The sequence below is a fragment of the Denticeps clupeoides genome, unplaced genomic scaffold, assembly GCF_900700375.1.
Source record: "Denticeps clupeoides unplaced genomic scaffold, fDenClu1.1, whole genome shotgun sequence".
NCBI classification, from domain to species: domain Eukaryota; kingdom Metazoa; phylum Chordata; class Actinopteri; order Clupeiformes; family Denticipitidae; genus Denticeps; species Denticeps clupeoides.
In genome coordinates this window covers 28,345-50,158 of record NW_021629730.1, presented here as the reverse complement: position 1 = coordinate 50,158, position 21,814 = coordinate 28,345, and the positions used below count along the sequence as shown (strand labels likewise).

At 41.3% G+C, this 21,814-nt stretch overlaps 1 protein-coding gene across 2 annotated transcripts; it reads right to left on the bottom strand.

Annotated features, from left to right (window-relative positions):
* Positions 1-393: 393 nt before the first annotated feature.
* On the bottom strand, positions 394-21,277 carry LOC114772875 (nck-associated protein 1-like). 2 transcript variants are annotated; one of them, XM_028965595.1, is made up of 31 exons: positions 21,137-21,277; positions 20,340-20,450; positions 18,665-18,757; positions 18,199-18,255; positions 17,971-18,113; positions 16,810-16,900; positions 16,468-16,605; positions 15,751-15,799; positions 15,308-15,464; positions 14,764-14,820; positions 14,307-14,403; positions 13,886-13,995; positions 13,527-13,659; positions 11,954-12,035; positions 11,804-11,862; positions 11,533-11,678; positions 10,901-11,033; positions 10,439-10,558; positions 9,547-9,686; positions 8,293-8,424; positions 7,439-7,657; positions 5,716-5,846; positions 4,077-4,174; positions 3,359-3,452; positions 3,199-3,281; positions 2,909-2,989; positions 1,844-1,937; positions 1,562-1,678; positions 1,047-1,156; positions 874-963; positions 394-746 (listed from the first exon to the last, which is right to left on the bottom strand). In XM_028965595.1, exons 1-31 carry the CDS (start codon positions 21,224-21,226, stop codon positions 630-632), a joined length of 3,372 nt encoding a protein of 1,123 aa, XP_028821428.1. In that variant the 5' UTR covers positions 21,227-21,277; the 3' UTR covers positions 394-629. The 2 variants fall into 2 exon arrangements, with proteins under 2 accessions (XP_028821428.1, XP_028821429.1); XM_028965596.1 differs by lacking the exons at positions 394-746; positions 874-963; positions 1,047-1,156; positions 1,562-1,678 and having other exon boundaries at positions 3,195-3,281.
* Positions 21,278-21,814: the final 537 nt, after the last annotated feature.

Genomic DNA, 21,814 nt, shown 5'->3' with positions numbered 1-21,814 from the left:
AAACCTTGACAAATTCACAGTATTATAGGAATAGTAATCTTCAATTTCATACAAAAAAGTTGACTGATTGCCCATTATGGGAGGTGTATTTTCTCTAAGAACATATTTGTGGATTTTGACCTGATTTCAGTCATCACATAAATAAAACCTGAGCCTTCAATGATGCTGTGTAGACTATAGAGATCCACTATTTATATCCTACAAATTCTCTCCTTCTTCTCTGTCAGACACACACACAGAAACACTGCAGGGACCCAGCAGTGAGGTGCTTGTATTCACAAACAGACACAAAATTTCCAAGCCCAGTCACTGATCACAGGTCCCCAGTGTGACAACGGTGCAGAGGTGACTGCAGTGAAGGGGGAGTGTGAAGTTAGTCATGCACTTTACCACTTAGCCTTCAGTCTTTTATTCATAAAAATATGCATTTGATTTCTGATTTCTGTATAAACCAGTTAGAATTAAAAATGTTTTTTTTCTTTAAAGTGCTTAAAATTATTTAACAATAATAAACATTTATTTCATAATATTCTCTTAACTTATGTCCTTTAACCAGTTCTCAGTTTTAGCATGATAATCTCCCAGCATGCCACGGTGGACTGTTACTGCCTTAAGACAGAAGGTATGGGTCAGCCGAGGGTATGAATGAAGGTCTTGTACACCTCTCTGTAGGAGTTCCGCAGGAGAACGTAGGGGAAGCAGCTCTCCAGCATGTCCTGGCTGAGGAACGGGGACTCCTCCACGATCTCAAACACAAACAGACAGAAGGGGAGGGGCTTTCGTTAAAGGAAAATTAGATTCAGCCACAGATACACATCTGCTAGCAGTAAATGCTGAGTCAATTACCAACCACACACACAGACTGAAGCTCACCAGATGCAGGAGCAGGTAGATGGATTCCCTGTTCTTGGCCTCCAGTCTCTCAGAGTTTTGGCCCAGCTGAAGCAGAGTGGACGACGCCACCTACAGGTAAGATTGCTGGCGTTAACGTCTGAACAGAAGCAGAAGTGAACTTTTTTTTTTTTTTTAAGGAAATAACACCAGACCAGAAGAAACTCCTTGAGGTGCTGCTCAATGTTTTTTCTCTGAACGGTGAACATGGCTGCAGACAGCTGGTTCACAGCGGTGGTCAAACAGTGGATGTTGTTCTGATGGCCTGTGGGAAGACGCACAGTCACGACGAAACCATGGAAACACAAAGGAAGGTAACGGGCTCACCTTGAAAGCATCACCGGCACCAGCAACAAATACGAGAAGGAGCTAGAGCAACTTATTAAGGTCGCTTACTGTCACTTGTGATTTTTAGAAATACCTCTCGCAGAACTTGCTGCTGAACGTTTAAAGCACACACACCGCAGAAAAAAAAAAAAAAATTAAGTTTAATCCGATACAAATGCCAGGCTCTGTTTCCCTGCATATTTGGCATCTGATGTTGGCCGAGACTCAGAGACGAGTAGCTTGGGTTCAAAAGGCAAGATGCCAACACTAACAGATTATTGCACTGCGGCAAGATGCTTTATTTCTTCTTCTATCAGGGCCTAGAACTACTACATTATGTTACCTCCATATTCACGTCTGTAGAAAGAGTTTGAATCCAGGGACAGGACGGGCAGTGACACTGCAATATAGACCAGCAGCAGGCACGTCAGCTTGTACTCTTCCTCACTGGATGAGTTGTCTGTGGAAAGAATTGTGCATGAAAATTTTACACATACACAACTCAATACTGCCTGTAAGGCCATAAACAAACGGTAGGCTGTTGAGATCTGGAAAATGTTCCAAAGTTCAACAAAGGAGAAATGAGGTTGTGAGCAATGAGGATTCTGTGGACGATGGAATTTACCTGTGCGCATGCTGGCAATAGCAGAGACCAGCACAGGGTCAATGTCGCATGGCAAACCTGATGCCGAGGCCAGCTCATACACACTGAGGGTCATCTGGGAATACAGCGGTAATGTTTACAAGACAATAATCTACATAAAGCAAAATGGTACATCATACTGGACAAAAATATTTTAATTCCTATAGTTTAAATACATTCGCTGCTTCAAGAAGACCAGCAGAAATTCCACTATGTGAAGGTTCATTCATTGTATAATATCATAACAAGTAAATAATATTATAAAATGAATAAAAAAAATACAAATATTTGTTCTGAATCTTAAAGTCTTGCATGTGCAGCTGTCTGGACGTGTAGTGTTGGTAAGACATAGGACACAACTCTGATGCGACCCAGCAGACATGTTACAAATGGAGGTCAGTCCATTGAATATTGTTGCTCTTCACTCACTTTGCTTGTTGGTTCTTCACCACAACCTGGTTGTGAGCATTACACACAACCAGCTTATTTCCTAGTACACAGAAATGGTTGCATCACACTTTATTTCCATCTCAAAATGTTTTAATCCTGACACATTTATAGCAATTTATATAAATATTTTATATATTCTATTCATATTCTTAAATCTCGTGCAAACAAAAACATATATATCGTCATAGCTTTGAATATTTTGAGTATTGTAATCTTGTATAAACTATCATTTAACAGCAGTTTCTATAATTAAATGCCAATGCTTCTTGCTGATTACACAGTAAGCCCATTTGCCAAGAAGCCACCAACATCAGACTATTCCAGACCGGACCGTGACCAGGCTGTGACCAATGTTTATGTCAATGGGATCAGGATGGGTTTGTGTCGTAGCATGACTGTCATCTCTGAAGTGAGCAAAACCAAGCTGGGACTTTTCACCTCCCACAGTGACCACCTCAACACAGCAGATCGCATTACCGGCGTCACTTACTGCTTCTTAAGTTATCTTCTCACAATCAAGCCCATTTTAATCACTTATTTGCCCAAAATTGGTGCCTCATGGTGGTTTGTGGCTGTGGGTGTTTTTATGTAGTTTACCTTTACGTCAGAATCTGGAGGCAGAAAGTCCCGGAGGCATTCAATGGGTCCCATGAGGAAGGGGCAGTGTCTCTGCATGATCTGTGCCCAAAAACAAGGGAAAGTCCCTGGGTAAGTTCACATCATGTCCACATGATCTCCAGCCAAATCAGACTAAAGAAAACGAAAGCCTCCCAAATGATTCCTTTTGCAAGGATCTAATCCCAGGATTACAGTATGTACAAAGTTTATTACATAGCATTTGTTATATGGAGTGTATAATATTTTAGAACTGCTGTAAGGTCACATGCATCTCCAAGTGAATCCTGGACCATGGCCCTGAAAGACAGGATCACCCCGATGATGGTCATCCTCTTCAAAACATTTTCACAGCCTGCCAACATGACAACAGGAGGAGATCAGTAAGATCCTGCCGTAGGGTCACCGTTAATGTAGTTGTTTTTCTAGCACCTGTCAGTTTTTTCTGCAGGTTGGCCATTGTCTCCGGCTTGTCAAACTTGGCCCTCATCTGCACCAAGGTGTCCATGTTCTCTATTACAAGTTTCTAAGGAACAAAACCATGTTCAGAAAACTCCAACAAGTGCAAAGTAAGCAAACTCGTTAGCTGCTTAATTATGTATTCCCATTCACTGGATATCAAGAAGACAGGCAAATAATTCTAAACAGAGATGTAACAATGCACTATTGTTTTTTTCCTGTCAATCAATCACATAAAATGGCATTTTACAGCAAAAAACATTAAAAAATAATTGTAGAAAATGACTAAATCTTGCATGTTGCTGACTGGATGTGTAGTTTTGGTAAAACAACTCAACGCAACTGTGATGCAACACAGCAAACATATTACAAATGAAGTCAGTCCATTGAATATTTTGGCTCTTCACTCACTATGCTCATTGGTTTTTGCCACCACTGAGCATTACACACAATCGGCGTATTTCCTAATACACAGAGTTGGTTGCATCGCAGTTTATTTTCAAACTCAATGTTTTAATCCTAACACATTTATAACGATTTTTAGCAAATTCATAGAACATCGTTACATTCCTAATGCTACCTATTATAAATAATGAACTCAGAATGGTGCACCTAGTGGTTTTGGAATGAACAGCAGGTACTTTAGCGGTGGAACTAGTGGAAAGATTGTCTGCATTGAGTGAACTGTTACCTTTAGCTCTGCCACTTGTGAGGTGATGTGCCACATCAGGTTCTCACTCAGAAATTTGAGCCCATAGGGACCCAGAAGCTCAGCCAAGGCCTGCATTTCTGGGGCCAAACACATTACATGCTGTCAAGTTCACGTTTTGTTCCTTCGTGTTTTAAGTGACATTAAATAACAATGACATCATTTTAGACTATTTCGGACCATGTCTGAATTACACCAGACAAACATTCCTTGGTACTCTGATCTTCTAGATGGTGCATCACATGCCTGACTTCATGAACAGGCTCTTTTTTAAGGTCAAAGATACTGTCAGAATTCTGTAATATATCTATATATCCACACAAAATTCCTACTGCCTAGCAGGCCTCCAGCATATAGACCACCCCTCAAGGACTGAAGAACATTTTCATAGCCCATCATTTAAATTCTACTGTGGACTTTTCTTAATCATAAATTCATTATTATTCATTGTGCACTCCAGGATTCTAAGGTCTGGACTTGACTGAGCCGTCACACTACAAAAAAAAAGGGCAGCAGTGAGTCACAGCATACAAATATATATTTGGAGGGGAGTCCATGAGAGTTAACCTATTGACACTGCTCAGGGGGTTGTGAGGAACACGGTGGTGGAGGAGCACATTGACAAATTCATCTTCAGCATGTGGGTGTGCAAGGTGTCGCGGCTCTGAATGGAAAACTGCAGTCTTGTTTGTGTGGAGCGGATTTCTCTTCAGAGACCAATAAGGCTGAACTTCTCCCTGATCTCTGGAGTGTTGCAAAAGGTAAGATATGGAAACACCTTTACCCAAACAAGCCACAATTAAGGCAGTTAGTGCTGAAACATTCTGTATGTGTGCAAACATACATACAGTGACACCTGCATAAAAAAAAAGTGACACCTGCATAATTTAGATCAGCACTACCTTGTTAGTAACAGACAACATCATTAGTAAAGCAAGGTTTAATTGGTTTACCTTTTTTAAGGCTGTCAATCTTTTTTTTTTAATGAACAAATTAATCACACTTTTTAAATGAATCACAGTTGATTGTTAGGCCATAATAATGCATAATAAAAGTTATTAGAGAGGCATGTGTGTGAAACTCTTTAATTCAGACCATAACCCAACGTTCACATGTATGCCTCACATCACGTCAAGCTCAACAGTGGGACTTGAGGGTTGTAGAAATTCAGCTTTTGGGCATTCAGAAATTCAGCTCGGCAGCTGTTGCACAGCTGAATTGCTTATCAGTGCACATCTATTAAGACCATGACCCAAAATGGAAGTTTATACACTATTAATATAATTGTTATCCTTTCCTGTACTGCTTTGTGTAATGTGGTGGCCTAGCGGTTAAGGAAGCGGCCCCGTAATCAGAAGGTTGCCAGTTCGAGTCCCGATCCGCCAAGGTGCACTGAGCAAAGCACTGTCCCCACACACTGCTCCCCGGGCACCTGTCATGGCTGCCCACTGCTCACTCAGGGTGATGGGTTAAATGCAGAGGACTAATTTCACCGTGTGCCGTGCTGCTGTGCATCACATGTGACAATCACTTCACTTTTTTGTAATGGTAAAAGACCAGTGGGAAACCATGTTGGATAAAATCAAAGGTTCAGAATTGTAAAATGATTTCCAATGCCTACCAACTATGTCAGAGAACTCCTCAGCATGGAAGGTCCGCTCGTTTTCAATGGTCTGGTTCATGAAGCAGTGCATTGTGGGACAGTGAATGATGACTGCGTTGCTGGCCTGGCGTAGAAGGCCCTCCAGGTACCTACATAAAACGACCAGAGCACACTCAGTGGCCACTTTGACGAGATAAGGAGACATGCACCAGTACTTTTACAGTCGAAAAAATGCAGAATTCTGTTCTTTTGACTGTTTAACATGTTTCTTTAGTAGTATATGCAGAGCCCATGTTTCTTTAGTAGTATATGCAGATGCTTCCATAACCAGGTCAGCACAGTTCTTCTACATGGCAAAAAAGATCAAGTCAACTATGCATACAGTGTGAACATGGCCACTCTCTACCGGTCTCTATTTTGGGCCTTTGGTATGTGAACATTTGAAGCAAAGTTAATTCGTTGTTGCAATTGCATGTAGTTTTTTGTTTAAAAGTAGTGCTGCACGATTAATCTAATTGCAATCGTAATCGCGATGTCAGTCTGTGTGATTACATGAACGCGAAAAGCTGCGATGATTAGTACATGGATTGGATCGGCAACATATCCGATCCATTCTCTCAAAGTTTGCGCGCTGACTGAAGTCTCACTTCAGTCGGATGTGACGTATTTGGTCACATGACTTTCAATTCGGAGACATATGGATAGACGCATGACGCGCTGCAGCGTACGTCAACGTCGCCGCCATATTTCGACAGGCTCTGCTGTGGCGTGAAGCATATACATGTCTATGGAGAGAAGTGCATAAAAATGCCTCCCTCTTGTGCTGCTCGGGGCTGTACAAACCGCTGTATGCTCCAAACCAGATCCCGGGGATTTTCATTTCATAGGTAAGGCTGGACAATTGTTTTGAATATATTTGGCCATTATAAAATCCCGTTTTATAAGTCTTAACCTTAGCTAAGCTAGGCTAAGCTAGCGAAGCTATGCATTCCTGTGTTCAAGTCAGCCTCCAAACAACGTTTTGGCTAAACTTCTTAGCTGTTAACTTGTCTCAAACTTTGAAAGTTTCCTAAAGAAATTCACCTCAGGTTACAAATATTAACCTTAGCTATGCTAGAAAAGCTATGCATCCCTGTGTTCAATTCAGCCTCCAAACAACGTTTTGGTTAAACATAAGAACTATAATACGGGATTTTATAATGGCCAAATATAATCAAAACAGTTGTTTAGCCTTACCAGGGTTTGTCGTTCGACAGTAATGTAAAAGAGTTTTTTGTGATTTATTTAATTTTGTAGAATATTATATTTTGAAAGCACAGGGCATTTCAGGTTGTTATAAGTAGTTTGTATGTTTCACTTTGAAATTAAACATTTTACTATTAGTATGCGACTTTTCATTGATATACAAGCAAGTGTCCTTTATCATATCGCATATCGCAATATTGATCTCAATAATCGCAATAGGTATTTTTCCCCAAATCATGCAGCCCTATTTAAAAGTCTTGCTTTTGAGTTGGACTGTGCAGTAAGTGCCAAATAATCAGAAAAAAAGACCAACCGCATGAACTGTGCTCCCTTGTAAATTACTGGCAACCCATTAAGAGTGTAAAATTATTGTAACACTACCTTAAAGGGTGAATTATTCTATGAAGCCTAAATGCAGAAGCTGTAAAAATTCCTTCTTCAAAATGCAAATATAGACAAAAGAGGGTCAGTGAATTCTGACAGAGGAGGGTTGTACCAGTTGGTGTAGAGGGTGGTGATGGTTTGGCCCCCTTGTGAGTCGAGCGGCTGGGTCTGCTGCAGCAGGACACACTTTACCAGCCGCGTCATATCTATGTTGATGTAGCAGGACAGGCTGTGTAGGCTGGCGGTGTATGCCCTGATCCCGGCCAGCAGGTCGGAGGGTCGTGAGATCTCGTGGGTGGTCTGGTTATAATTTGCCATTCGCACGATGGTCCTACAAAAGCAAATGGTGAGAGGGCTCAGGGAACGCTTACCAACTCTGTTTATTGTCTTAGGTAAATTGTGCCGAACTGCCACTCACCAGCACAAACTGGACCAAGTCTTTTTGGTAGCATGGAATTAATGGAGCATTTATGAGCATAGATATTTAATGTGTTATGTGTGGACATTTAAAAACTGCTGTGCTTTTCATAATTGTAAATGGTTGTAATGCTATAATAATAATTACAATGTATATACAGCAAATAATTTCCTATTAAATATGCTTATAATGCATTATAAAATGGCAATGTTGTGATGTGCTCTATTAATTTGTCTGAAATTGAACATAACAGTATGTGCTGCTGCAACCACTCCCTAAATGTAAACTGAATACTGGAGGGTTTGTCTCAGCTACAGTAAATAAGACGTAAAGTGAAGTAGGGCTATAAACAAGAAATTAAGATCTGAGGTCAAACTGACCTCTGCACATCAGCTCAAATATTATCTTAAAACCATGCAAGACCGATCGACTGAGGATCCAGTGTTCATAAAGTCCCTGTAGGGTTCGGATTGAAGCACACTTTGATGTATGTAAGATGCACTGAACATGCAGTTTGAATTGAATGCTGATGTGAATGAAGCCCATACTTGGTCAGACGAGTCTCCAGTTGTGAGAGCAGGAACTCAGCAGGGACCACAATGTGGTTAAACACGGTGAAGTCTGGGTAGTGGCTGAAGGCAGTGCAGAGTTCAGACAGCGTCAGATGCATCCTATCCATGCTGAAATAGAGACAAACGATCAGTCGTGGTTTGTGAAGTTGCAGAGATGCAAACTGAAAGGAAAATAAAAACAGCTTGCCATCCTCTATGTTAGTCATGCAAATAATGGATACACCAGTTATGGGCCTATCGATATGAATACCAATGTGATAATTAGACTGATAAGCAAAACCAGTGTTTTTCTTTTTTTCTTCTTGCCATTCATTCACCAAGAATCTTCATAATTAATTTATTTTTAGTACGATCCCTATTGGTTGACTGTCATAGTGCAAAAAACATCCAGAATGCAACTATGTGCAACACAACTGATACCTCTTTATAGCTGAAAAATTGGTGCATCCCGAGCTAGGGTGCAATGTGCAATGAAGCAACCTATGTGATGATCCCTGGATCATCACATCGTCATCAGAGGACAAGCCCTGATCTCGCCCAGCCGCGTGATAAAACCAGGCAGCAGCAGGGATCGAGAGAGCAATTCTCCACCCTGGGCCCTGGTTGTTCTCCATTGAACTAGGACGTTTGTGCTTGACAGAGACCAGCGGGTAGCTTTTTTATCAGCCCTGCAGGACACCCATTGTGGTACCAGAGGGGATGATATTCTGCGCAAGGCATGGTGGTTTATTCTTGCTCCATTTCCCTATTTGTGTTACCCCATTCTTTCCATTCCCCCCTTGGTTGTGACAAAAAAACATTTTAACAAGGCCGATATCTACTAATCATTAACTAATAATCGGCACTTTCTGACACCAGCGTGTGCTCCCTGACTATCTAATTTACTTTACTTAACTTTATTTTACTTTATTTTGCAGAAGCTTTTATAAAAAGCAACTTACAGGAGGAAGACACCAGCAATTCTCGTTCGATTTCTATATATTTTACCTAATTGTGTTCAGAAACGTGTCCTTACTATGTCCTGGCCTGTCCTGTTATTCGTCATTTGTTGTTTTGTGTGTTCATGTTTCATTTGATTCATTTCTCATATCCTCTGTTTGTGAGTCAAGCATTTTCACATCCTTTTTCCTCCCCGCCACGCATTACCTGACAGTAATGTTTCATGTGAGTCATGGTATCAGTTATGAGATCATGATTAGTTGTGCAGTCAGGTTGACAGCAGGTCATTACTTGGTCACGATGGCCCTGTCTTTTCTCTGGCTCTCCGTGCCTGGCTTCTCTTTCTGCACCTCTCCCTTCTTGGGCATCTGCTTCTTCTGCTTCTTGTTGCGAGCCCTGCTGATGGTATCAGCACAGTGCTTAGCCAGCAGCTAGAAGGGGACAGAGACAGCACAGTTGTTGTTTTTTTCATTATTATTATTGGACCTGTTGACACAAGGGACGCTCAAGTACGAAAGCATGGAAAATGTGGATGCACTTCCGAAGAAACAAAGGATGTTTAAATCCACTACCTAGGGGCACCAGGAAAAGTATGGGCATGATTTATATTAACAGAGCTAGTCTCTGGTTGTTGTCACACTTGGAAAGAAGGCCCTTATGTACCCCTCCAGGCCCTAGGTCTCTTTTTTTTTTCTCCTGTAAACAGAATGGTTTGAAGAGAAATACCACCTCAGCCCAAAAGCGTAACCACCATATTTTATTTAAATTAAATTAAAGCTTTAAACAGTGTTTACGGTGTTTATTACTGAACGGTGAATCAAACTGACAGTCCCATAAAAAAGACTACAAAAGAGCCACAACATTCCCGGCATGCCATCAGCGGAGTTTTAAACAGAATTCATCCCAAGGCAACGGGAAAGACTTTGACGTCCATCGCTGGATCTCTGATCCGTTTGTCACCCACATTTGTATATGTGGTTTGTTTATTTACTTATCTATTACACTAAATTCATTTAATTAATACTCAGGAAATAAGAGTAAGCGGCTCAATGACAGAGTGAATCTGGCAATTTCAATGTTTAATGAATTAAAAAAATAAATAAATCTGCCCTCTCCTTCCCACCTTCGGTGAAGACTGAATGAGTTGGATAACCCCTGACCTCCCTGTCTACCGCTGATTCACCTGGTCGTTAAGGTTGCACTGCTCTGCACAAATCTCCAAGACAACCGTGCAGGTCTGCCGGGCGATCTCCTCCAGGAAGGTCACGCACAGCTTCAGGCTTCTCTTCTCAATCTCCTCCATCTACAGCATAGCAACGAGAAGAGCAGCAAACAGGATAGAGTTCATTGTTCTCCGCCTTCCCTGAAAACGTTAAAGTGGTTTAAGTGGTGTGTGCGTTTTTTTTATCTTCTGTGGCTCAAAAGCAGATCACTTCTGATCACAAGAGCAATATTTTATGAGGATATCATGTCATAATCTCACATTTCATTCCTTCCTTCTACGACTGTTTTACATTATGAGGTAATTTTAGATATATGAATTAAATTAGGGCCAGATGGCAGTGGCTTGTGTGTATATGTTGGAGAACGAGTGTGTGAATGTGTGTGTGTGTCTGCGGCTTGGTGAATGCTGCTCACTACTGACCTCTTCTGGGCACATGTCATGGCAGCTCTGGTTGAAGTGAGTGCAGGCCATCGGGAATGCCATCAGGTACCTCTGCATGGCCACATCCTCGCTGCCCTGAGTGAACATCTTCTCAAACACCCGTGGGTAGTAGCTGAAAGCAGTCACACAGTCATTTGAATATGAACTATTAGAAGTATTGGACATTGACTCTACAGAATAGCCACAACATTTCTTGCCTGATTTCCATTTATGGCACAAATGCAACATCATTCAGTCAGCAGGTCAGTGCAGATGTTTTAGATGCTTGATATGAGAGATCCACACAACTAAAACGACTACAACACTACAAAAATAAAGGGCTGAACAGTTGTCTATAAAAATTTGATTTATGAACCCATTACTACTAACTAATAAAAACCCAAACAACTGAGATCTATTAAAACATGTTGTCTGACCCAGTAAAAAATGTCTGGTAATATAACCACTCCTCATATAGAGATTTTGCCTTTTGTTTTGCAGTCCATTGAAATAAAAAAAATGCATTAAAAGGACTTGATTTAAAACATGCTGTGTTTTAATGAATATCACGTGTCAAAGCTCTGGCTGGTTCCTGGCTTGTATAAAGGATTAACAGCTGCTTTTAAACCCACCACAAGATAGAAATGTCGGCTGCCTCCACCAGAAGGCCATCAATGTCGTCCATCAGTCTGGTGTGAAACTGTGTCATGTTCATGATCTTGGCCAGGTCGGGGTACTCCTTCAAGGCCAGAGCGGCCTTGGACACGCTGGTATAGGCCTGGGACGGAGACGTACCAGCATTAGGGCCGGTCTGTGACATTTTAAAAACAGCTATACTCCTCCTACAATTGTGAGCTGGAACTCATGCTGTGACATGAGACAAATTGAGGTCACTCAGGGTACCTGTAGGCGTAACCAGTCAAGCCTGAGGGCCTTGAAATCAAATTCTTCCCCGTTTTCCACTGTCAAAAATAGAAAGTGGGATGTCATCTTCTGCTTGGGTGGCCTGAAATGGAGGGTGCATATCTAAAGGCACAAACATATCTCACCCACCTTGCTTAAGTGACAATGCTGACAAGATGGAGATGAAAGATGACATCAGTACCGACTCCTCTTCTGGACACACATACATGCTCTAGAGAAGACAAGAATCAGATCTCCTCCATTTTGATCACAATTTTTATTATCGATTTGTATATGTTGCTGCCTGTTATGTAATTGCAGAAGAAGAGAAACCGCAGCTGTCATACTCAGATTACAGAATGTATTCAACGGACCACAACATTAAATATACACAACATGACCTCTGGCATCGCCACTGCCGAATGTATTGATTTGGACTTGGCAGGACAGGCTTGGCAGGACAGGCTGCACCCTAAGCAGGGTATCTACATCAAGACTGAAATCAGAGGTCATGGTTTCTTTTACATAGCCTTGTAAAATATACCCATACAAATATATGTAACAAAATGTGATACCAGGCGCTTGTGTTCATTTCTGCAGGTATTAGCCTAGTGAACCAGAAGACCAGAAAGTCACAGGTTCAGAGCAAGACCCTGAACCCTGAGTGTCTCCAGGGGGACTGTCCCTGTAACTACTGATCGTAAACAATACTCGAGTTGAGGGGGGGATAAGGAGGGACGTCATAAAAACTGTAAGGCGTACGTGTGCAAGCACCGTAAAAACATCATTAATCATATTGAGGAGCAATCAGACATTCGACTGTGCGGAGACACTTAGTAGCCATGGGATTTGAGTGAAAATTCAAAATTTGACCACTTTGGGAGTAAATCTGACACATAATATCCACACAATGCATGTTGTTTTAGGATAGTAAATTATGGTTTTGCTTAAACAACAATAACAATGGTACACAGTTGGTCTCCCACCATGTTCACTGTCATCAGCACAAAATATGTCTGATCAATAATAAAATTAGCCATCTTTTCACTATCATTTGTTTTTACATCGCAACTAAGTCATTCTGGATAAGGCCGCATGATAAATGATCACACTGCTCACCTGGCGCCTTTCATGGTTGCCTACTGCTCACTGAGGGTGAAGGGTTAAAAACAGAGGACACGTTTCGTTGTGTCGCCAAGTGCTGTGCTGGAGTCCATCACAATAACTTTTCACTTAAAGATGGTTTTGTTGAATTAGTGAGATGGGTGGGAAGTTTATGTTTTGTTGCCAATTTTGTCACCCTGCTCATGCTTAATAGTTTGAAAATCATATAGCAGATACACGAACAACGGAATAGAAATCTTTACATCAACTACAATATCAAAATGAAAAGTTCCCATTACATATCTAACCACATTAGTTCTGATCTCACAATGTTGTACTTAATGAGGCATTACAAGATTAATCAGCACAACATGACTACGTATACTCACTCACGGTCCATGAGCATTTCTCCACTTCTACCAGAGCCACGATGCTAACCACCGCACCACCTTGTGGCTCTTGAATTATTGCTTACTTGATCATTAGTATTAATTATTGTCACAAAAATCCACGAGCAGCAAAAGGGTATTAAACATACAAAAGCATGGATCTTCATCAGCCTCTGTAGTAATGTCATGTCTGATCCTGTACCTGTGACCAGTGCGTAGTGCTGTCGTACCTGAATGGTGTCATTAATCACCAGTGAATCGAACTGGGCCAGGTACATGACGTGGTAGCGCTGTATAACACTGTTGTGTTTGGCGAGCAGAGTCCGCAGCCTCTGCATGTAGAAGAGCAGCTCTGCTATTTGACTGGCCATACACACAGATACACACACATACACACACACACACACACACACAAAGAACTGTTACAAATCTATTCAAAATCCAGTTGGTTTTATATGCATTGGTTTATATTTTATATGCTTTTAACATAATAATATTTATTGCATATGTTTTGATTAATCAACCTGGTTTCAATTGCAAAATATTTGCCTTTGTTTGTGATTTTGACAATAATTTATTTAAAACTCACGAGTCCACATAGTCTTCAGGGGTCTTAGTCTTAGGGACGTTCTCACTGTGACGGACCAGCCAGCCTATTTCGTCACGGGAGAATGACAGGGCCATGAACACAAATAATGCCTGATGGAAACAGGGGGACAGAAGAGATGGCATGGCAGCGCTTCAATTGCCATGGAGACAGTCACAGTATTGCTTTTTGTAGCGAGTGCTTGAATTTTGCTTTCTGATAATATTTGGTGTGTTTTCTGTGAAAAGGTTGTGGAGGAGCGGCGCAGCAGGTAATGACACATTTCTGATGCGGAACTACTGTGTGCTAGAAAGCAACAAGGTCAACCAGCCTTTCCAGCCTGGTTTAGCACTTAAAGTGCTTTTCACCGTGAGGATGCACACCGGCAGCGTGAAGTAAACCACAGAAGCAGAGCTTAGCCCACCTTTGGTCCCAGCAGTCCCGGCTCATCTTCTAAAATTTTGTACAGCTCTTTCACTGCATTTCTGAGGAAGTGCCTCTTCTCTCTGTGTATTGCTCCGCTGAATCAAGATAAAGACATGAGTGGTTCATATGCAAAACTCTTAGAACAATATTTCCATATTAGAGCCTTATTAGAGCATCTTTTCATAGACATTCATTTACAAGGATGATATATTTTAATAGGGGTCTTAAACAAGCCTTTCAGTCTCCTCAGCCTGCATATTGTGTGGGCCTAGTGTTCCCTTGCTTTGTCTTGTGTAATGCACCGATGTTATTTATTTATTAATCCATTCATTTTGTATTAGTTTTTTCATCTTCCAATCAAATACCAGATTAAAAAAAGAAAAAGAATGGTGAGGATGAATATGACGACATGGTGTGAAAATGATAGCAGTAAAGTCAGATCAAAAGAAACTCACCAGTTGGTTACCACATGTTCTCGGCACTCTTTGATGTCCGCCACACGTTTACTGTATCTAAATGCAAAAAGGGAATATACTGTTTCAGATATTACATATACAGCATCATCCTCTCGTTGTTTACACCACAGATATATCTTCCCATTCACCCTCCAGTTATGGCTTCCATTTGATCTTGGAAGTTAAGCAGGGTGGGGTGTGGTTAATTGTTGGATTGGAGACTGCATTGAAATACCATAGGTTGGTGAAAGTGAAGTAATTGTAAAACACTGTGTCCTTTGCATTTAACCCACCACCTAGTGGGCAGTGGGCGGCAACCATCCGATTACAGGTCTGTTTCCTTACCTGCTAGGCCAACCACTGCCCCTGTTTTGAGCTATTAAATGTGCAGGTTCTTCAATATCAGAGGTCACCCCTGGACCAATATTTGTGGCCTGGTGCCATAGAACGGTGGTCAGTTTATTATATTAAATCTTTAAAATTGTGACTGATGAGAATGTGCTTAGCTCTGAAATGCAGACACATTCTATTCAACATTTCTTACCCTTTAAGGCCATCAAAGTAGTCCTCTGAGAACTTGTGGATATTTATCACCTCATCCCTGATGAGGGTTAAGTAGAGTCCACTGCGTAGGGCCATCTTCCACAGTTCCTGGGAGGCTGCATTTGTGTTCAAGCTGCTGTGGCAGAGCAGGAATCCCACTGGAAAACAAAGAACCCACAAAGAACATGATCAGAATAATGATTCAGGCAAAAAAAATTTAGGTTCCTTCATTTGTTGCTTCATTCTGCTGACATTTGTTTTCTTTTAATGTTTAGTCACTGGCCAATTAAGAAGATTTTATAATGCAGCTTTTTTATGAAGGGTGCTCTGTAATAACTATATATATATATATATTTCTTTTAATTGTTTTTGTTCAATGTGCATTTATTATTTTGCTTGTTATTTCATTCTGAAATCTGACTACATGTGATGACTGATACTCACAAATAATCCAGCGCTCCATCACGTCCATGGACAGATACTCACAGGCCATCTGTGGAGACAGACGTATTATATTATGTAAGATCATTTCTATTGAAAACGTTCACTTTATGAGAAAAGTCTATCTTTTTCCTGGATTTTTGTGAATGTCTCAATTCAAAAAGCAAACATCAACAATGTTCCAGCAAATTCCTCCTTCAGAGGCTGTGTGAGGTACACAACCTAGCAGAAAATTACTAACACCTGGCAACACAAAAAGGGAACTGGAGGAATGTGAAGTGATAAGATCTGTAGAGAACACACGTCCCTCCCACGTGTCTCCTGCTGGCAATATGATACCAGACACCTAGAGAGGACAGACATTTCTCCCAATCCAGGAAACAATTTTAACATATTTGATTCACAAATGAATGCCTATAGCTTAGTAAATGAATATTGGCCATATGGTTTATTGTCCATTGCTTTTAGTACTTGAAATGATTGAAAATGATTATGCATGGAATGTAAGTCAAAACAGGAATGGTTCACTGCTTCTGATTACGTTGTGTGACTGTATTTCATTTTTTTTGTCATGTGTTGTTTTTCTTCCCAGTTCAAGGACCCGTTAGGAGGCACCCAGCGGCGTCACAGAAAACAATGCCACTTCAAAGCATTTAGTAAGTGCCTTTTTTTGGGCTGATTGGCACGGTGGGCAGGGTTGGCACCACGAGCCACACTCACTGTGTCACAGCAGGCTGGGCTCAGCATGGCAGCGGGGGCACTCAGGAGGCTGAGGAGCTGGGCGCTGCGCCACTGCTCCACCGGAAGATTCCGGCGCGGGTACACCATCTGCAGCGAGAGCAAGGCCTCCGTCACGACCTGCCACCGCGGGGGACACAGACACACGTTACAAACGATGTACATCACCATTCAACAACATTCACGAATGAGACCAGAGAATCGACATTTTCCCCCTCAATCAGCCCGCAGTAGCCATTTTTTCTATGGTTTAACGTTACCAGAAGTACGAGCAGTAATGTAATGCATTCATAAGTGGTTTCTTATAATGGTTTTTGCGTTCACCTTGGTGTGTGGGCCAAACTCCTCTGTCAGCTTTTTCAGCGGTTGCTCATATTCCAGAAACATCTGGCCGAGGCGTGGGTATGAAGGTTCGCTGCAAAACAAATCGTGAAGCTTCGAATCCAGTAAAGCGGTGGTTCTCTAAACCAGTCCTCAGGCACAGGACACACGTAAGCACATAGCCATTCTTCCACAGCACAGAATACTGGACGCTTTTCACAATGGTGCTGTACTGTAGTGATATTAATGTAATGTGCATGTTTGATTTGTTGCATCTATACGGATCTTTCCAATTCTCACACCATTCTACTGCAATAATGACTGTAATATCTGGATTGACCTACGAACCCCCCTCTAGGTTGGTGGGATGCTGCTGCATTTTCCAACAAATTGCACTGCAATTAGTTCTTGGATACTGTGTGCAATCATCTGTAATTACTGAGACGCGCGGCGATTTTCTCTTGTGCGCCGCTTCGTTGTCATAGTACACTGGTTGCTAGGCATTGCCACTGTTTTGGCCTTCAGATAATTATTTCTGAAGTATGTCATAGAGTTACACTGGACACATTATAGAGGCAGTGTGTACATAGCGTGTGTGACATGTCCAACAGAATGAAATGTTCACAGTGTGATTTTCTTATAATGTACTGTAGTGATATGTGCCTCATGGTGGGGATGTTCTGAGGACATTAAATTAGACTGTAACACCTTTTAACAAATTGAAACAGATATTCTGTACATGCATGAGTACCATTTACACCAGTCATTCTGTTTGTAGGTCTGTTCAGGACCATGAAAAATTCTACTCCGGATCCATGCCAGAGACCCAAAATTCTGCTGCCATTTAAATCCCCATCCTATAGATGGCAGTAAAGAGCATTTGTGATAAAACAGCGTATGTTCTCACAGCGTTTTTCAATCTGCTCTAATAGCTGTCACAAATTGTTGCATGTCAGTGTGGAGTTGACCAATGTCCCTGATGTCCTTCTGGATTGCATATTTAGAAAAATCTACAGTGGTATAGTCAAATGTTTATGGTTAAGATTAGCCATATTACAGTATACCGCTACACCATTACACAGGAACAACTAAAAGATGGGTTGAGGAAGCCAAGAAACAGAGAAAATTCTAAATGAGATCAAAGAGTCGGCTCAGAAGCATCACCTGTTTCCATTAGACATCTCATGTGCACAGTTGTACATGCCCACTAGTACTTTCTTATCATCTATGCGAGACAGCATAATGATTACTGATGCATAGGTGACTATGAGGTCCAAGAAGCTCTTTGTGAAGTCGAAGTTGACCGTCTGAAGTGAAGAAAATAACAAATGTTATATATAATTTATCAGAATGTAACTCCATTTTTAGACCTCTAATCAGTTCCATACTTACAATGTTGAAGAAGCACTGGCATGCATCTATTGTATTCAACAATTCATAAACATGGTCCTATGAGGAATACAGGCAACAAAAAAAAGACATTTTCATATAAAAGCTGTCAATATATAATGGACGTCCAATTACCTTTGCAAACCTGTTGCTATTTCTCATTAAAGCTTTCATCAGTGTTTGACAGTTTGCAATTTTCCCCATCTGTGACCCTCATAACACTGAATTACTAAGGCTGACATGCTTTGCAAATTATATGATGGGTCTTTATTGAAACGGCATCTCTTTTCATTGGAGATGACAGTGGCCATTGATGCCAGCGAGCACAGAGTACAGTGGCAGAAGACCACCGTAGAAAAACATAATGAATGACTGTGTAAGTCGCTTTGGATAAAAGCGTCTGCCAAATAAAGTAAAGTAAAGTAAAGTAAAGTAAAGCAGGACATTTCTGGGTATTAAAGATCCTCACCCTGAACTCCATGACATCTAAGAAGGACTCATAGTAGCTGCTCAGACCCTCCAGAACTATAGTTTTTTGTTTCTGAATGTTGCTTAGATGTTGCTAGAAAAGGGAAAAAAAACATTAGTGACATACAATATTTAGTAAATTGAACTCAAAACCAATGTTGATTGATAATTCGCTAATTAATGCAAAAAAAAGACATTGTTGGTGACATAACTGTACCTTTAGCAATATATTTAGGTGTTTTCATATGAGTGTCTGACAGGTTTTGTTTGGACAAAGGACAAGTTAGGCCTTATCAGGGCTCTTAATTTTGTAAACTCAAAATCTATAGAAATCGCTTTGGATAACAGTTAAGAACGATGCTTAACAGCCGCCTGATACTAGTGGCCTGTGAGAATCTACCAGTGTAAATGGTCATGAAAATAAAGAAAACACATTGAATGAGAAGGTGTGTCCAAATGTTTGGCCAGTACTGGTACGTGTGACAGAAATAATTATTTTTGGCAACCACAAGTGAGGTATACTACAACCTTGACCACATCTAATGGTGTGTTTGTTTTACATCAGTAGACTTGCTTGTTGAGTTAGGATTGGTCAGTCGCCAGTTCATTTACATTTACCAGACGCCCTTATCCAGAGCAACTTACATTCAGTTACAGGGACAGTCCCCCCTGGAGACACTCAGGGTTACAATCAGTAGTTACAGGGACAGTCCCCCCTGGAGACACTCAGGGTTAAGTGTCTTGCTCAGGGACACAATGGTAGCAAGTGGGGTTTAAATGTATGATTCATAGGCGAGTGTCTTATTCGACTAGGCTACTACCACCACCTAAGATATCAACAGTCTTTCTGAAATCAAATAAAATTATCACCACTTTACACCTTTTTACATGCTTAGAGTTCATGTTGAAATATGAAAATGAAAAACCTTTCATTAGTTTCACTACTGCATTAAACTTTCAAACGGTATTGTACGAGACCTATTAAAAGAATGAAGAGAAGGGTCCTTTTATAAAGACATGTGATACTCTGCTTAATGCTTAATGTGTTGCAGATGTAAGCCTAAAGACTTTCAAGCCTCCCTGAAGTTATTTTCCTGTGATGGACCGTCTGTTCTGCTGAGAAATAAATATTGCCAAAAAAGCATTAATTTGCTGACGGCATGCGAGGCCTGCTATATATTCAATATAGATCCATTTGGCCATAAACTTTTTTTCCCGGCTTTTCATACATTTTATTTCTAATTTGAGCCTCTGGCTAATTTGAGTACTCGCAGAAGAATCTTTCCAAGGAACAATCGGTTTCAGTGCAGAGACGCGGTCAAATATCTGTCAACAACGCTGATCTGCAGGTCTACACCTCCAAGCCAGGAACTGTGAGAGTGATGTATTGCAGAAACTTGATGGCGTGTCTGTGATGTGCTTCAACATTCTGTGTCAACGGCATGTTTCGTTGTGTCTGTTGTCAGTGTGCAGCTGCTGCCTCTTTTGTTGGTTCCTGATTTATCACCCAGTGTCTGTTTCCTTTTATGTCTAATTTTGCACTGAGGGAGCATTTCCCCTGCTCTGCACACAATCGTGGCAATAAAACGTGTGTGTGAAGTGCAGCAGAATCTTGTTCCATTTGAAGGAACTAGATGGTGAACCGCGGGGCCATGTGATGCATGCTGACTACTCACACTCGAGCCCCTGAAGTCGATGCTGGGGAACTTCTTGTTGATGTATTTCATGGCCGACTCCATGGCCTTGTCCATCAAAAAGGAAGGTCGGAGTTTGGAGTCTGAGCATGCCTGCAGAAGAAAAGGGAATGACATTCAGTGTGTCATGTTTTCATCTTTTGGTCCTCTGTCCCAGTGTGAAAAACACTATAAAATTCAGTCTGCTGTTCCAGCCATTGAATCTGTAATGCGCTCATCTGTCACAGTCCTTTGTTACATTGAACATTGTGACTACTGAAATGGCATTGAAACACATTCTTCCTGATATTTAAGTCATGCGAGTGTCATGCGTTTATGGGGCCGTTCGCTTTTCAGCCTGAGCAGCTCAGCTTCCTGTGTGAGAAACTTCCTCTTTCGCTGCTCTTGCGGCTTTGGCAATTCAAAATGGTCTAGGCGTGATGCCTCATCACGGCAAATCCACAAAAGTTACAAGCTGAAGTAGCTGCTGTGTTTTTAACTATCCCACAAAAAATAGGCTTCTTATAATCTGATCAAGCACAAAAGGTTGAAAAGTTTACTTCTGATAGTTATGAGTATATATTCTAGAGGTTGCAGTAAGCACTACTTAGTTCTCTTATATGCATAATATCTGTATTTGTAATTCATCTCAATTTCTTGCATTTACATACACCATTTCCTTGAGAACATCTATTAAGAATAATGAGCATTCAGGCCAAACAGACAACATATATTTTGGTTCCTTCTTTGTACTTTGACAGTTTGGGGGAAAAAACGTTTTTTGACGTCCTGCTGCTCACCTTCTTGATGTAGTTCATCCGTATCAGCACGCCTCTCCCCCTGTCGTTGAGGATGGTCAGTTTCTCTGCCAGTTTGTGCTGGTACGCCATGGCCCTGGTTGTAGCTTGGTGGGCCCCGGGAGTCGCGATGGAGGTCAGGTCTCCCCTCCCAACATTCAAAATGACTCCGCCCTCTCAGAGCAGGGAGGTGCCGGGGATGGGGTTTTACTCTGGTCACAGAGCACAGGGGGCTGGCGGTGTTAACAGAGTTGAATGGTGATTTATTAGTATTTGGTTACATGTTTGTCTTTTTCCTGATCCTTCTCTCTTTTCATTTACTTCATTTACTTACGTCTTCCTCTTTTGCTGGTCAGCCATTTTTGCGTCTGAGTGGGTGATGAGGCTTCCTGTCTTCCTGTCTGTGTCGACCAACCACGAGAAAGAAGTTTTGTTCACATTTTATTTCACTAAGGCAGACAAACATTTTTGGGCACAATTACATGATTATATTTTTTGTTAATTTCTCTAATTTTATGCCAACATTTCAAAGATTGTTCCAATAAACACAGGAAGTGTTGCTGTTGTGTTTTTCCACTAGATGGCCTCCTCAGCCTCTGAATGATGGGCTCTGTGACTGCTCCAGCAGTCAGCCCATTACCCGGGCCACAAATGATTATTAACTGAACTACTGTGAGCAAA